Raw genomic sequence first — 15,891 nt, 5'->3', positions numbered from 1 at the left:
GGAGACGCATCTACTAAGAAGTTGCTCTGGCCATTGTCAAAGAGGTTACTGCCTTTGTTCTCTAGGATTTTGATGGTTTCCTGTCTCACATTTAGGTCTTTCACCAATTTTTAATTTATTAATTTATTTTATTATTTAATTTAATTTAATTTATTAATTTATTTTGTGTCTGATGTAAGAAAGTGGTTCAGTTTCATTCCTTTATATGTTGCTTTCTAGTATTCCCTGCAGCATTTTTTGAAGAGATTGTCCTTTTTCTATTGCATATTCTTTCCTGCTTCATTGAAGATTGATCAGAGTGTGTGGGTTTATTTGTGGGTTTTTTTATTCTGTTCCACTGATATATGTGTCTGTTTTTGAACCAGTACCATACTGTCTTGATCACTATAGCTTTGTAATATAACTTGAAGTCCAGAATTGTGATACCTCCATCTTTGTTTTTCTTTATCAGATTGCTGTGGCTATTCGTGGTCTTTTCTGGTTCCATAGAAATTTTAGGATTGTTCGTTCTAGCTCTATGAAAAACGCTGTTGGTATTTTGATAGGGATTGCACTAAATGTGTAGATTGCTTGGGTAGTATAGACATTTTCACAATCTTTGTTATTCTAATACGTGAGCATGGAATGTTTTTCCATTTCTTTGTCTTCAATTTCTTTCATTAGCATTTTCTAGATTTCAGAGTACAGATCTTTTACCTCTTTGTTTAGGTTTTTTTCTTAGATATCTTATAGGGTTCTTATAGGGTGCAATTATATGGAATCATTTCCTTGCTTTCTCTTTCTACTGCTGCATTATTGGTGTATAGAAACACAACAGATTTATGTATGTTGATCTTGTATATTGTGACTTTACTGAATTCATATATCAGTTCTAGCAATTATTTGGTAGAGTCTTCTGAGTTTTCTACATAGAGTATCATGTCATCTGCAAATAGTGAATGTTTGACTCTTTCCTTGCCTATTTGGATGCCTTGTATTTCTTTTTGTTGTCTGATTGCTAAGGCTAGGACTTCAGTAATGGTAATGAGAGTGAACATCCCTATCTTTTCCTGACTGTAGAGGAAAAGCTTTCAGTTTTTCCTGCTTAAGGATGATATTACCTGTGGGTCTTTCGTATACAGCCTTTATGATGTTGAGGTATGTTCCCTCTATCCCTGCTTTGCTGAGGGTTTTTATTAAGAATCGTTGTTACACTTCATCGAATGCTTTTTCTGCACCTGTTGAGAGGATCATATGGTTCTTATACTTTCTTTTATTAATGTGGTTTATCTCATTGATTGATTTGTGAATATTGAACCACCTTTGCAGCCCAGGAATATATCCCACTGATCATGTGGAATGATTCTTTTTGAATGTACTGTTGGATGCAATTTGCTAGATTTTGAGAATATTTTAATTTGTGTTCATCAAGGATATTGGCCTATAGTTCTCTTTTTTAGTATGGTCTTTATCTGGGTTTGGAATCAAGATAATGCTGGCCTTGTAGAGTGAGATTAGAAGTTTACTTTCATTTCTATTTTTTTTTTTAAACAGTTTGAGAATAGGTATTAATTCTTCCTTAAATGTTTGGTAGAATTCTCCTGGGAAGACTCTGGCCCTGGACTTCTATTGAGAGATTTTTTATTTCTGTTTCAGTTTCCTTGCTGATTATTCATCTCTTCAATTTTTCTATTTCTTCCTGTTTGGGGGTAATTTGTGTGTTTCTAGGAATTTATCTATTTCTTCCAGATTGCCCAATTTGTTGGCAAATGATTTTTCATAATATTCTCTTATAATTGTTTGTATTTATGTAGCATTGGCTGTAATCTCTCCTCCCCGGAAAATAATTCCTTAAGCAGCTTCAGACATTTGTGCTTTAGGGAGAAAGTTCTCTCAGAGCCTTTGTGAAAAGGAGATTTTAATGGGGGTGAGGGTGTTCTGTGTCTCTGAAGTAGGAAAAGGGCAGCAGAGAAAGGAGCAGAGCTAGAAAGATGTAGGCAAAAAACAAGCTTTAAATTGGACTGAAATAAAAGGAAGACTTAACCTGAGACCAAAAGCAACATGCCTGAGGGTACGTTGAACTGGTAAATAGAAGGATTATCATATTATGTTCTCCCAGATGTTTCACACAGAGATATTATCAGTGAAAGTCGCCAACACTAAGTCCTCAAAGGCAGTGCTACTTGATTTTATGTATATATTAATGCTGTGTCTCTGGCGCTTAAATGTGATTTGAACTAAATTAGCAGGTGCATTGGGGAGAGAAAGTCAAAATAACACCCCAGCAGAGAATATGGAGTAAGTACATGAGAAACATAGCAAGGGCAACTGATTTGCTTAGGCTGGACATGCAACTCTTAAGATTTGGGCAAGTCTCTCTTAATCTTACAAAACAAACTGAGGGTTGCTGGGGGGAGGGAGGATGTGGAGAGGGTGGTGGGGTTATGGACATTGAGGAAGGTATGTAATATGGTGAGTGCTGTGAAGTGTGTAAGCCTGATGATTCACAGACCTGTACCCCTGGGGCAAATAATACATTATATGTTAATAAAAATAATTAATAAGAAAGAAAAAACAGAAAAAGGAAAAAAAAAAAGATCTGGGCAAGTGTCAAGATACTCAAGTGTTGTTTCTTTCTTGCATTGTATGTAGACCCTTGAGTAGAAATGAAGATCAAAGACTGCAGGGTTGTTGGTACTGGAAAAGGCATTACAACTCTCAGATCCTTGCCTGACAGGAGGAAGCTAACATTCACAAAAGTGTGTTCTCCTGGTGAAGCTATTCACCTGCTCTCCAGGTGTGCTGACCTGTATTACTTTCCCAGGTGTGGAAAACTTGATGGCATATTTGAGGTGGAGGGGACTGCACCCACTCCTGGCTTTGTGGGTTCTGGTGAGGTGGCTGCTGGTAAATTAACCTGAGCTTCAATTGGTCTGGAATTCTCTTTGCCTCTTAAAACAAAAAGTTAAGAAAAATCCAGACATACAAAAAATGGGAGTGAAGGACTATAAAGCATAGGAGTAAGACTCTCCAAACTGGTCTTCTTTCCCTTTGTTCCTTCCCCCAATCCCTTCTCTCAGCATGCAGGCAGAGTTTCTCTAGAAAGTCAGATGATGTCAGCTTCTGCCCCAAAGCCTCCAATTGCTCCCCATTTCTCCTGAGGTAAAAATCAACATATTATAATTGCCTATGACAGATATCATCTTACTTTTTACCCTCACTTAATACTCTAAAATAATTTTTAAATAATTTTTAAAAATAATTCTTTAAATTATGTACCCCTTTGCATGCTTTTCGGTTAACATCTGAAGTTTTTTGTCTTAAGTTTGAATAATCAGATAAGAGGCAACTTCTGGTGAGTTGTAGATATTGATATTGAAAATGAAACAAAAATTAGAACATTCGTGTGCACCTAATAGAATCTACCATAGCTACACAGTAGTTACCATCAAATACTCCATAGCGCATCCCTTCATATACTCTTCTCAACAGTAGGAAATGCCACAGGGGTCCTTTTTCTTCATATAACCCCATTGCCACCCCACTTCCCACTTCACAGCCTTATCTTAATGTATTTTGTGCTCGAAAGTCTGTTAGTGGTTACTCTTACATACTTCTCAGTAATAAAAATACATATATAAATTTACAGATTTTATTTTTTTCCTGTTACTATAGGCTTTATGTGGCCCAGCTAGCTCAGTCGGTAGAGCACGAGACTCTTATAGGCTTTATGTGTACAAAGAAATTCCTGGGTTCAGCATTTATAATTACCTTTAATATATAATTAATTGAAACAACTAGATTCAAATTTAACAAAAAAATTAAATATATTTCTTTTGACAGATATAAGATCAGATACAGGTTTTGTGGGACTAACATTTGCAAATACAAATTTAGGAACAAGACTTTGGAAGAGCCCAGTGTACATGAAGGGCCTGTAGCTTAAGTTTCATTAGCTTCAGCCTCTGGACACATGGAGTGCTTTGGTGTTGTTCCTCATATTAGTTTATGTACCATTACTTCTTATTATGTGTTGCCAAAATGAGATAGGACTTAGCACCAATTTTATCCATTTTTTTACTTGGTTTCCCTTAATGCTGAGAAAATTTAAATGTAAATAAGTAGATGGAAACAGATGGGAGTTTTATTATAGAAATATCTTTTTTTTTAAGATTTTATTTATTTATTTGACAGACAGAGATTACAAGTAGGCAGAGAGGCAAGCAGAGAGAGAGGAGGAAGCAGGCTCCCTGCTGAGCAGAGAGCCCGATGTGGGGCTCTATCCCAGGACTCTGAGATCATGACCTGAGCCGAAGTCAGAGGCTTTAACCCACTGAGCTACCCAGGTGCCCCAGTAATATCTTTATTCTTTAAGTTATTTTGACATTAAATGCTTACAATCACATCATGATCTGTTATTATTTTTAATGATTTGACAGCAGTCAACTCCATTGGGACTACTTCTAATGTGTTGAAAGCAAAGAATCAGAAACCACCCTGCTGCAAAAACAAGCATTACCCCTCAACTGAGTTCACTTGGTTTCTTAACCTCCACACTGTTATTTGACATGGTCCCTTTGTGTGGCAACTTAGAGGCACTGAGCCGCAGTAAGATTTGGGAGGGTTGAATGGGGGAAGAATGCGGGCCAAAGGGAAAGTGGAAAAGGAAAGATGTGTCCTCAGGCAGATGGACTTTAGGGAAGCATGATAGGAAAAATGAAATGTAGATAGTGCTTCTCTTTAGATTGTCTGTGTGCCTCTGTATCCCTTGAAAAGTCTTTAAATACAGCCAGGTTCCTATGCCCCAGTTTGAAGATTATTGGTCCACAAGGTTCTAAACAGTCCCTGTTCCCCTCACCATATCTTTCTGTCTTCATCCTATTTTACTGTCATACTTGCCCTAGTCACACTGACTTCTTTGCTGTTCCTTCAATGTTCAGAGCATTCTCTAGCCTTGAGGCCTGCTCAAAAGTCACTTTTACAACGAGATCTTCCTCAACTGCCTTATTTTAAACTACAACTTCTCTCTCTCTCTCTCTCTCCCAGCCCCCTCATATACCCTGTCTTCCTTCTTTTATTTTTCCCTATAACACATAGAAGAGTTCAATATATATTTGCTAAATGAATTAATTTCTGTGGGCTATAAATCAGTGTGTCCACATAAGCCATCAAAGAGTGCTCCATGTTCTAAGATTATGCTTGGGCTGGGAAACAGGGATCATCTCAGGATGTGGCCATTTTCTGCTCTCTATGGTGTTTCATTGCAGTGTGTCAGGAAGCAGTGTGGGAAGCATATCGGATCTTTCTGGATCGCATCCCTGAGCCAGGGGAATACCAGGACTGGGTCGGCCTCTGCCAGCAGGAGACTTTCTGCCTCTTCGACATCGGAAAAAATTTCAGCAATTCCCAGGAGCATCTGGACATTCTTCAGCAGGTGAACCTAAGCACTGTACATTTGGAACACTGTCCAAAGAGCTCCCAGGCCTCCAGTCCCTGCCCCTTTTCATTTGGTTTCTACTGTATAAGGATTAGTTGAAGAAGTGCTTAGAGATATTTGAGAAAGCCAACCAGAATTTTATTTTTGCAAAATAGCATTGTACAGGCTGGTTGAAGTGAAGTTAAAGGAAAAAGGGGATGAAAATAGACTTTAGCTCTTCAGTTGACATTTTCCCCTGGTAAAATTACTTTTTATCTTTCTGCAGAGAATAAAACAGAGACACTTCCCTGAGAGGTAAGTACCCAAAATAGAGTGCAGCATGCTCTTGACTTTTGAAAGATCATATAATGGAGTGAGACTGAGCTATTGTACTTTTATGATATTATGTCAGCACTGAAATCTGTGTAAGTTATTCTGACAGACAAATTATGCATATACTGTGCTAAAGATAAATGAGTATATAAAGGGGAAATGGATAGACCCTAAAGACTAGATAAATGTTGGTGCTATGTTTGCAGATAAAATGGATCCATTACTATGTGTTAAGTATCTAATATGTATTTTCACTTATAAGATATAGAACAATTAAAATAGTTTGATTTTTAGAATTTATGATAAACTATTAGTTACATCAGGAAAATACTAATACAATCAGACAGCAACCTGCATTTTGAACTCTCATTTGGTATTCTGTGAAGCATTAATATTTCTCAAACTAAATTACCAAAGCACTGAGCTATACTCTCAGCAAGAACTAAATATCAAATAAGAAAATCAAAATGAGAAAAAGGCAGGGAAAAGTACATTAAATAAAATGATTAAAGAAGAGAGACAAACTCTAAACACAAATTACGTACATTTTATAACATTTAGAAATCTAATTCTGAAGACAATACTAAGAGAGACACAAATTTGGCTGTATGACTTACTGACAATTCTTTATAATGCTTTTCACATTTGTTCCTTCATTTCTATTCTCTTTGCCAACAACCTCTTCTAGGACCTTACTAATTTACGCTGTGAAAAATGTCAAATCTGATCTCCCTAATGGATTTCCCTGCCTCTAACCTCTTCCCCTCCTTAACTTGTATAACTGTTACGGGATTAATAAGCCTGAAAAAAAATTCCTTTTGTCTCATTGGGCTTTGTTCAATGACATTCAAAAGAATCCCACATGTTCCTCTTACCCTTCTGAATATCCTCTGCCCACTGTTACCTTCATGCTCTGTGTGCAGAAGGCTGACTGGTAAGGATAGAGTCATGCACAGCTTTTGCCCTGACTCCTAGGTAGGACCAGCCAGTGGGGGAGCAGGAGATCAGAGGGAGAGAAGAGAATGAGATGAGTGAATTTCTCACCTCTCCTCACCTCCAGCTTGCAAAGTCTCCAAGGGCTGTTGTTCTCCTTCAGCTTCAACTCAGCTCCTGTCAAGCAGCCTTTCCACAGATCCCTCTCTGTCTCTGGTTCATGGTAACTGGGCTAAGCGTACTTTGAGCACCCCACTGTTACCAGCCTTGGGGTACTGCGCTTGGCTTTGTGGTTGTTCTTATACTCTTCCCACACCTTAATAAGTCATTCCTTTTTTAAACTTTGCTCAAATCATCCCACAATGAGTGAGCCGTCTGTGTCCTGCCAGGACCTTCACTGAGGCATAGGCCAAACTAATCATTTGAGACCTTCCACCCCCTGACCTTTTCAACTTTGCATCCATTACCCATGATCCCACTGTTGCTACCATGTCACCCACTGCACATAGACCACGTCTTCCTCATCCTGGATTCTGACTCCTAGCCTTTCCCTCTTGCTCGGAAAACCTGCCTTTTCTACGTTACCTATCCAAATCCTACTCTCCTTCCAGCTCATAGTGAAGTCCCACCTGGATTCCATGATGTCGTAACAGCCCATTTGAGCCTGCAGCAGTAGCTCCCTGCTTTGAACTTTATGCTCCTTTTGGCACTTACATTATTATTTAACACTTCCCTCATTTTACCATATTTTCCTGTAAGAGTTTAAACTCCTCAAGGGCAGGAAACTTTTCATATCTCTCTACCCACCACCACAGACCTGAGCAAAATTCTCATATATTTTGTTAATTGGTAAGTCTACAGAGCCACTCTTTAGAAATTTTAAAAAGTTGTTATGAGAAGAAATAATGTGATTGAAGAAAACCTTACTACTAGAGTATTAACTTTGTTCACAAGACACAGATATTCAGTCTTCTGATTAACTATAGGATGGTACTTATTCCCCCGTCTTCAAAAAAAAGAAAAAGAAAACAAAGGAAAGGCCATCCATCCATAAGAAAAAAATCCAACAGGGTGTACCAAGAATTGATTAAAAAAAAAATTAAAAATCATAGGAAACAGCTACCAAAGACAGAAGGAGAAAGAAATAGAATCATCTCATCCATTCCTATGTCTACCAACATTGCTGGAAAGAATGGCTACGATGTAAGAGACAAACATTGAACATTAACTATGATCATCAAACTGGGAAGAAAGGGAGGGAGGGAGGACGGACAGCCCGTTATTGCAAGCCTTTCTAGGAAGACAAAACAGAAAACTTTCTCACCTGAGTAGCCTGTAAATCTGCCAGTTTCAAATGACTTTAAAATAAAAGCCAGTGAAAGAACCCAGTGTCCCAGCTCCCCAAATTATAGCTTCTGAGGAATGGTCTAGATTGTCATTGCAGTAACAGAATTACACCCAGTGGCAAAGGATGAGGAAATAGCATCTGACACAGGATCCTGCTCAAAGCAGGCTGTTGACTTGTAACTAATGCTATAGCCAGCACTTTAATAACTGTTCCTCTTGGCTGTTTTCTTTTTTATAGGAAGGTAAAACAAGGATGCCAGAGTTATAATAAGAGGAAAGATATCTTACTATAAACAAAGTTCTATAAAGTGAAAAAAAAAGGAAAATTGTCTAAATCACAAATGCTCTGTTTGATATGAGATCTTTATAAATATGATATCCATAAAAAATATTTCCTAAGTATATAGCAAAGTACCAGTAGAAACAAACAAGAATACCTAATTCCAAAATGGTCTGAAGTTATGTTTAGCCCGTGTGTACCAATATAGTGTTTACACTATATTGTGTTTACATCTATTCTAATTGGTCACATGTTTACATCTATTCTAATTGGTCACAGCCCATGCTGTGGATAATATTTTGTATATTATGTCTATTAAGACTTTGGTAAAACTGGGTGTGTTAGAAATATGTATGTAGATGATCCCATTGTCTTGAGCCAGTCAAGATGACTCTACAACACAGAGCATCTAACCATTTCCTTTGGTCTTCCCATCATCATGAATCACAGAAAACTGGATCGAGTATATTGGGCAACTATTACTAAATTGTACTAACGCAGACACAAGATAATTAAACCTAATAGCTTATAGTAACAAATCTTTCAGTGAGCTTCAAAAGAGATTACTACTGCTACTCCTCTCTATATAGAAGTTGCTTGCTAGAACAGGCCAACGTCATAACAGACAGCTATATAACCATGCCCTTGGATTTGCCCTTAGCTATCTTCCAGACTGCCTCTGCATGGCAGTGCCAACTTACCCATAACAGCCTACCCAAGAACTCCTTCTGTGTCCGGAATAAGTATTTAATACACCCGCATTATCCAGAAATCTTCCTCTCTCCTATTACTGTAACCAGTAACCACAAGAGTTACTTTAGTAAATAAACTTAAGAACTCTCTGGATTTGCAGGTTTGAGGATCGGAGATTTTAGCAAGAACATTCAGCCATAGATCATATCATGCAATTACCTTTGATGTCAAGGACACAGTGCAAGTACAATGGGACTATAAAACATAAAAAAGCCCCGAAGACCAGTTTTGCTTATGATGGAAGTGCTCCCCAGGACCACATGAAAGATGCTTATGGAACACCCTAGAGTCAAACATAACCATTTTCAAGAGTTGTTTGAATTTTTCTTCAATGAAAATACACTTGAAGATTACTTCTATAATGAAAGAAATAGGCAAACCCAGTTTTAAAGGGGTCTCCTCTAATTTTTAGGTCTGTTGAGTATAGGGAAAGTAAATGCATTTCTCCTGTTGTTATCAAGCTCCTTTTCATCACCTCTTCTTTCTTTTCTGCTGTGGTGTTAGAAAAGATGAAGCATCTACAGAGGAGACATTTGGAGAGCCGGGTGAGACCCCTGTGTTTTCTACAGGTAAGCTTAGGTCTCCTCCTTCACCTGCTCCTGAACCTTAATTCAAATGATCATGAAAGTATATTATTTAAAAAGCAATCCTTGGAGGGAGGAGTCAAGATGGCGGAGAAGTAGCAAGCTGAGACTGCTTCAGCTAGCCGGAGATCAGCTAGATAGCTTATCTAAAGATTGCAAACACCTGAAAATCCATCGGCAGATCGAAGAGAAGAAGAACAGCAATTCTGGAAACAGAAAATCAACCACTTTCTGAAAGGTAGGACCGGCGGAGAAGTGAATCCAAAGCGACGGGAAGATAGACCCCGGGGGGAGGGGCCGGCTCCCGGCAAGCGGCGGAGCAACCGCGCACAAAATCAGGACTTTTAAAAGTCTGTTCCGCTGAGGGACATCGCTCCAGAGGCTAAACCGGGGCGAAGCCCACGCGGGGTCAGCGTGGCCTCAGGTCCCGCAGGGTCACAGAAGGATCGGGGGTGTCTGAGTGTCGCAGAGCTTGCGGGTATTGGAACGGGAAAGCCGGCTACAGAGACAGAGCCGACAGTAAGCTCGCAGCTCCGTGTTACCTTGAACCGGTCGCAGGCTCAGTGAGCTCGGAGCGCGGCCGGAGGTCAGGCAGACGGGAGTAACTGGGCGCTGTTCTCTGAGGGCGCACTGAGGAGTGGGGCCCTGGGCTCTCGGCTCCTCCGGGCCGGAGACCAGGAGGCCGCCATTTGTATTCCCGTCCTCTGGAACTCTACGGAAAGCGCTCAGGGAACAAAAGCTCCTGAAAGCAAACCCGAGCGGATTACTCACCCCGGCCCCGGGTAAGGGCGGTGTAATTCCGCCTGGGGCAAAGACACTTGAGAATCACTACAACAGGCCCCTCCCCCAGAAGATCAACAAGAAATCCAGCCAAGACCAAGTTCACCTACCAAGGAGTGCGGTTTCAATACCAAGGAGAGCAGCAGAATTCCAGAGGAGGAGAAAGCCAAGCACGGAACTCATGGCTTTTTTCCTGTGATTTTTTTTAGTCTTGCAGTTAATTTAATTTTTTCTTTTTCATTTTTTTTTTTTCTCGCCTTTGGGTAAAATTTTTTTTTTTTTAACTGTTACCTTTTTCTTTTTTAACGATTTTTTTACTAGTTTATCTAATATATATATACATATATTTTTTTTTTTACATTTTTCTTAGGTGTTTTCTTTTTTTAAAATTCTTTTCTTTTCTTTCTTTTTTTTTTTTCTTTTTTCTCTCTTCCTTTTTGAACCTCTTTTTATCCCCTTTCTCCCCACTCACGATTTTGGATCTCTTCTAATTTGGTTAAAGCATATTTTCCTGGGGTTGTTGCCACCCTTTTAGTATTTTACTTGCCCCTTCATTTACTCTTATCTGGACAAAATGACAAGACGTAAAAATTCAACACAAAAAAAAGAACAAGAGGCAGTACCGAAGGCTAGGGACCTAATCAATACAGACATCGGTAATATGTCAGATCTAGAGTTCAGAATGACAATTCTCAAGGTTCTAGCCGGGCTCGAAAAAGGCATGGAAGATATTAGAGAAACCCTCTCGAGAGATATAAAAGCCCTTTCTGGAGAAATAAAAGAACTAAAATCTAACCAAGGTGAAATCAAAAAAGCTATTAATGAGGTGCAATCAAAAATGGAGGCTCTCACTGCTAGGATAAATGAGGCAGAAGAAAGAATTAGTGATATAGAAGACCAAATGACAGAGAATAAAGAAGCTGATCAAAAGAGGGACAAACAGCTACTGGACCACGAGGGGAGAATTCGAGAGATAAGTGACACCATAAGACGAAACAACATTAGAATAATTGGGATTCCAGAAGAAGAAGAAAGTGAGAGGGGAGCAGAAGGTATACTGGAGAGAATTATTGGGGAGAATTTCCCCAATATGGCAAAGGGAATGAGCATCAAAATTCAGGAGGTTCAGAGAATGCCCCTCAAAATCAATAAGAATAGGCCCACACCCCGTCACCTAATAGTAAAATTTACAAGTCTCAATGACAAAGAGAAAATCCTGAAAGCAGCCCGGGAAAAGAAGTCTGTAACATACAATGGTAAAAATATTAGATTGGCAGCTGACTTATCCACAGAGACCTGGCAGGCCAGAAAGAGCTGGCATGATATTTTCAGAGCACTAAACGAGAAAAACATGCAGCCAAGAATACTATATCCAGCTAGGCTATCATTGAAAATAGAAGGAGAGATTAAAAGCTTCCAGGACAAACAACAACTGAAAGAATTTGCAAATACCAAACCAGCTCTACAGGAAATCTTGAAAGGGGTCCTCTAAGCAAAGAGAGAGCCTACAAGTGGTAGATCAGAAAGGAACAGAGACCATATACAGTAACAGTCACCTTACAGGCAATACAATGGCACTAAATTCATATCTCTCAATAGTTACCCTGAATGTGAATGGGCTAAATGCCCCTGTCAAAAGACACAGGGTATCAGAATGGATAAAAAAACAAAACCCATCTATATGTTGCCTCCAAGAAACACATTTTAAGCCCGAAGACACCTCCAGATTTAAAGTGAGGGGGTGGAAAAGAATTTACCATGCTAATGGACATCAGAAGAAAGCAGGAGTGGCAATCCTTATATCAGATCAATTAGGTTTTAAGCCAAAGACTATAATAAGAGATGAGGAAGGACACTATATCATACTCAAAGGGTCTGTCCAACAAGAAGATTTAACAATTTTAAATATCTATGCCCCCAATGTGGGAGCAGCCAACTATATAAACCAATTAATAACAAAATCAAAGAAACACATCAACAATAATACAATGATAGTAGGGGACTTTAACACTCCCCTCACTGAAATGGACAGGTCATCCAAGCAAAAGATCAACAAGGATATAAAGGCCTTAAATGACACACTGGACCAGATGGACATCACAGATATATTCAGAATATTTCATCCCAAAGCAACAGAATACACATTCTTCTCTAGTGCACATGGAACATTCTCCAGAATAGATCACATCCTCGGTCCTAAATCAGGACTCAACCGGTATCAAAAGATTGGGATCATTCCCTGCATATTTTCAGACCACAATGCTCTAAAGCTAGAACTCAACCACAAAAGGAAGTTTGGAAAGAACCCAAATACATGGAGACTAAACAGTATCCTTCTAAAGAATGAATGGGTCAACCGGGAAATTAAAGAAGAATTGAAAAAAATCATGGAAACAAATGATAATGAAAACACAACGGTTCAAAATCTGTGGGACACAACAAAGGCAGTCCTGAGAGGAAAATATATAGCGGTACAAGCCTTTCTCAAGAAACAAGAAAGGTCTCAGGTACACAACCTAACCCTACACCTAAAGGAGCTGGAGAAAGAACAAGAAAGAAACCCTAAGCCCAGCAGGAGAAGAGAAATCATAAAGATCAGAGCAGAAATCAATGAAATAGAAACCAAAAAAACAATAGAACAAATCAACGAAACTAGGAGCTGGTTCTTTGAAAGAATTAATAAAATTGATAAACCCCTGGCCCGACTTATCAAAAAGAAAAGAGAAAGGACCCAAATAAATAAAATCATGAATGAAAGAGGAGAGATCACAACTAACACCAAAGAAATACAAACTATTATAAGAACATACTATGAGCAACTCTACGGCAATAAATTTGACAATCTGGAAGAAATGGATGCATTCCTAGAAACATATAAACTACCGCAACTGAACCAGGAAGAAATAGAAAACCTGAACAGACCCATAACCAGTAAGGAGATTGAAACAGTCATTAAAAATCTCCAAACAAACAAAAGCCCAGGGCCAGACGGCTTCCCGGGGGAATTCTACCAAACATTTAAAGAAGAACTAATTCCTATTCTCCTGAAACTGTTCCAAAAAATAGAAATGGAAGGAAAACTTCCAAACTCATTTTATGAGGCCAGCATCACCTTGATCCCCAAACCAGACAAGGATCCCACCAAAAAAGAGAGCTATAGACCGATATCCTTGATGAACACAGATGCGAAAATACTCAACAAAATACTAGCCAATAGGATTCAACAGTACATTAAAAAGATTATTCACCACGACCAAGTGGGATTTATTCCAGGGCTGCAAGGTTGGTTCAACATCCGCAAATCAGTCAATGTGATACAACACATCAATAAAAGTAAGAACAAGAACCATATGATACTCTCAATAGATGCTGAAAAAGCATTTGACAAAGTACAACATCCCTTCCTGATCAAAACTCTTCAAAGTGTAGGGATAGAGGGCACATACCTCAATATCATCAAAGCCATCTATGAAAAACCCACCGCAAATATCATTCTTAATGGAGAAAAACTGAAAGCTTTTCCGCTAAGGTCAGGAACACGACAGGGATGTCCATTATCACCACTGCTATTCAACATCGTACTAGAGGTCCTAGCCTCAGCAATCAGACAACAAAAGGAAATTAAAGGCATCCAAATCGGCAAAGAAGAAGTCAAATTATCACTCTTCGCAGATGATATGATACTATATGTGGAAAACCCAAAAGACTGCACTCCAAAACTGCTAGAACTTATACAGGAATTCAGTAAAGTGTCAGGATATAAAATCAATGCACAGAAATCAGTTGCATTTCTCTACACCAACAGCAAGACAGAAGAAAGAGATATTAAGGAGTCAATCCCATTTACAATTGCATCCAAAACCATAAGATACCTAGGAATAAACCTAACCAAAGAGACACAGAATCTATACTCAGAAAACTATAAAGTACTCATGAAAGAAATTGAGGAAGACACAAAGAAATGGAAAAATGTTCCATGCTCCTGGATTGGAAGAATAAATATTGTGAAAATGTCTATGCTACCTAAAGCAATCTACACATTTAATGCAATTCCTATCAAAGTACCATCCATCTTTTTCAAAGAAATGGAACAAATAATTCTAAAATTCATATGGAACCAGAAAAGACCTCGAATAGCCAAAGGGATATTGAAAAAGAAAGCCAACGTTGGTGGCATCACAATTCCGGACTTCAAGCTCTATTACAAAGCTGTCATCATCAAGACAGCATGGTACTGGCACAAAAACAGACACATAGATCAATGGAACAGAATAGAGAGCCCAGAAATAGACCCTCAAATCTATGGTCAACTAATCTTCGACAAAGCAGGAAAGAATGTCCAATGGAAAAAAGACAGCCTTTTCAATAAATGGTGCTGGGAAAATTGGACAGCCACATGCAGAAAAATGAAATTGGACCATTTCCTTACACCACACACAAAAATAGACTCAAAATGGATGAAGGACCTCAATGTACGAAAGGAATCCATCAAAATCCTTGAGGAGAACACGGGCAGCAACCTCTTCGACCTCTGCCGCAGCAACATCTTCCTAGGAACAACGCAAAAGGCAAGGGAAGCAAGGGCAAAAATGAACTATTGGGATTTCATCAAGATCAAAAGCTTTTGCACAGCAAAGGAAACAGTTAACAAAATCAAAAGACAACTGACAGAATGGGAGAAGATATTTGCAAATGACATATCAGATAAAGGACTAGTGTCCAGAATCTATAAAGAACTTAGCAAACACAACACCCAAAGAACAAATAATCCAATCAAGAAATGGGCAGAAGACATGAACAGACATTTCTGCAAAGAAGACATCCAGATGGCCAACAGACACATGAAAAAGTGCTCCATATCACTCGGCATCAGGGAAATACAAATCAAAACCACAATGAGATATCACCTCACACCAGTCAGAATGGCTAAAATCAACAAGTCAGGAAATGACAGATGCTGGCGAGGATGCGGAGAAAGGGGAACCCTCCTACACTGTTGGTGGGAATGCAAGCTGGTGCAGCCACTCTGGAAAACAGCATGGAGGTTCCTCAAAATGTTGAAAATAGAACTGCCCTATGACCCAGCAATTGCACTATTGGGTATTTACCCTAAAGATACAAATGTAGTGATCCAAAGGGACACATGCACCCGAATGTTTATAGCAGCAATGTCCACAATAGCCAAACTATGGAAAGAGCCTAGATGTCCATCAACAGATGAATGGATCAAGAAGATGTGGTATATATACACAATGGAATACTATGCAGCCATCAAAAGAAATGAAATCTTGCCATTTGCAACAACATGGATGGAACTAGAGCGTATCATGCTTAGCGAAATAAGTCAAGCAGAGAAAGACAACTATCATATGATCTCCCTGATATGAGGAAGTGGTGATGCAACATGGAGGCTTAAGTGGGTAGAAGAATAAATGAAACAAGATGGGATTGGGAGGGAGACAAACCATAAGTGACTCTTAATCTCA

The 15,891-nt window shown here is 39.0% G+C and overlaps 1 protein-coding gene across 2 annotated transcripts in view; it reads left to right on the top strand.

The window, feature by feature from the left end:
• Positions 1–15,891, top strand: part of IMPG1 (interphotoreceptor matrix proteoglycan 1) — a 131,650-nt gene that overhangs the window by 28,570 nt on the left and 87,189 nt on the right. For both annotated transcript variants that reach the window (XM_059400962.1, XM_059400961.1), the window contains 3 exons: positions 5,247–5,413; positions 5,682–5,710; positions 9,546–9,610. In XM_059400962.1, coding sequence (XP_059256945.1) covers positions 5,247–5,413; positions 5,682–5,710; positions 9,546–9,610 — 261 coding nt within the window. The remainder of the gene's footprint in view (positions 1–5,246; positions 5,414–5,681; positions 5,711–9,545; positions 9,611–15,891) is intronic.

Source organism: Mustela nigripes, chromosome 5 (genome assembly GCF_022355385.1).
Source record: "Mustela nigripes isolate SB6536 chromosome 5, MUSNIG.SB6536, whole genome shotgun sequence".
Taxonomy (NCBI): Eukaryota; Metazoa; Chordata; class Mammalia; order Carnivora; family Mustelidae; genus Mustela; species Mustela nigripes.
The sequence above is the reverse complement of the archived record's forward strand: the minus strand, read 5'-3'. Positions and strand labels throughout refer to the sequence as shown.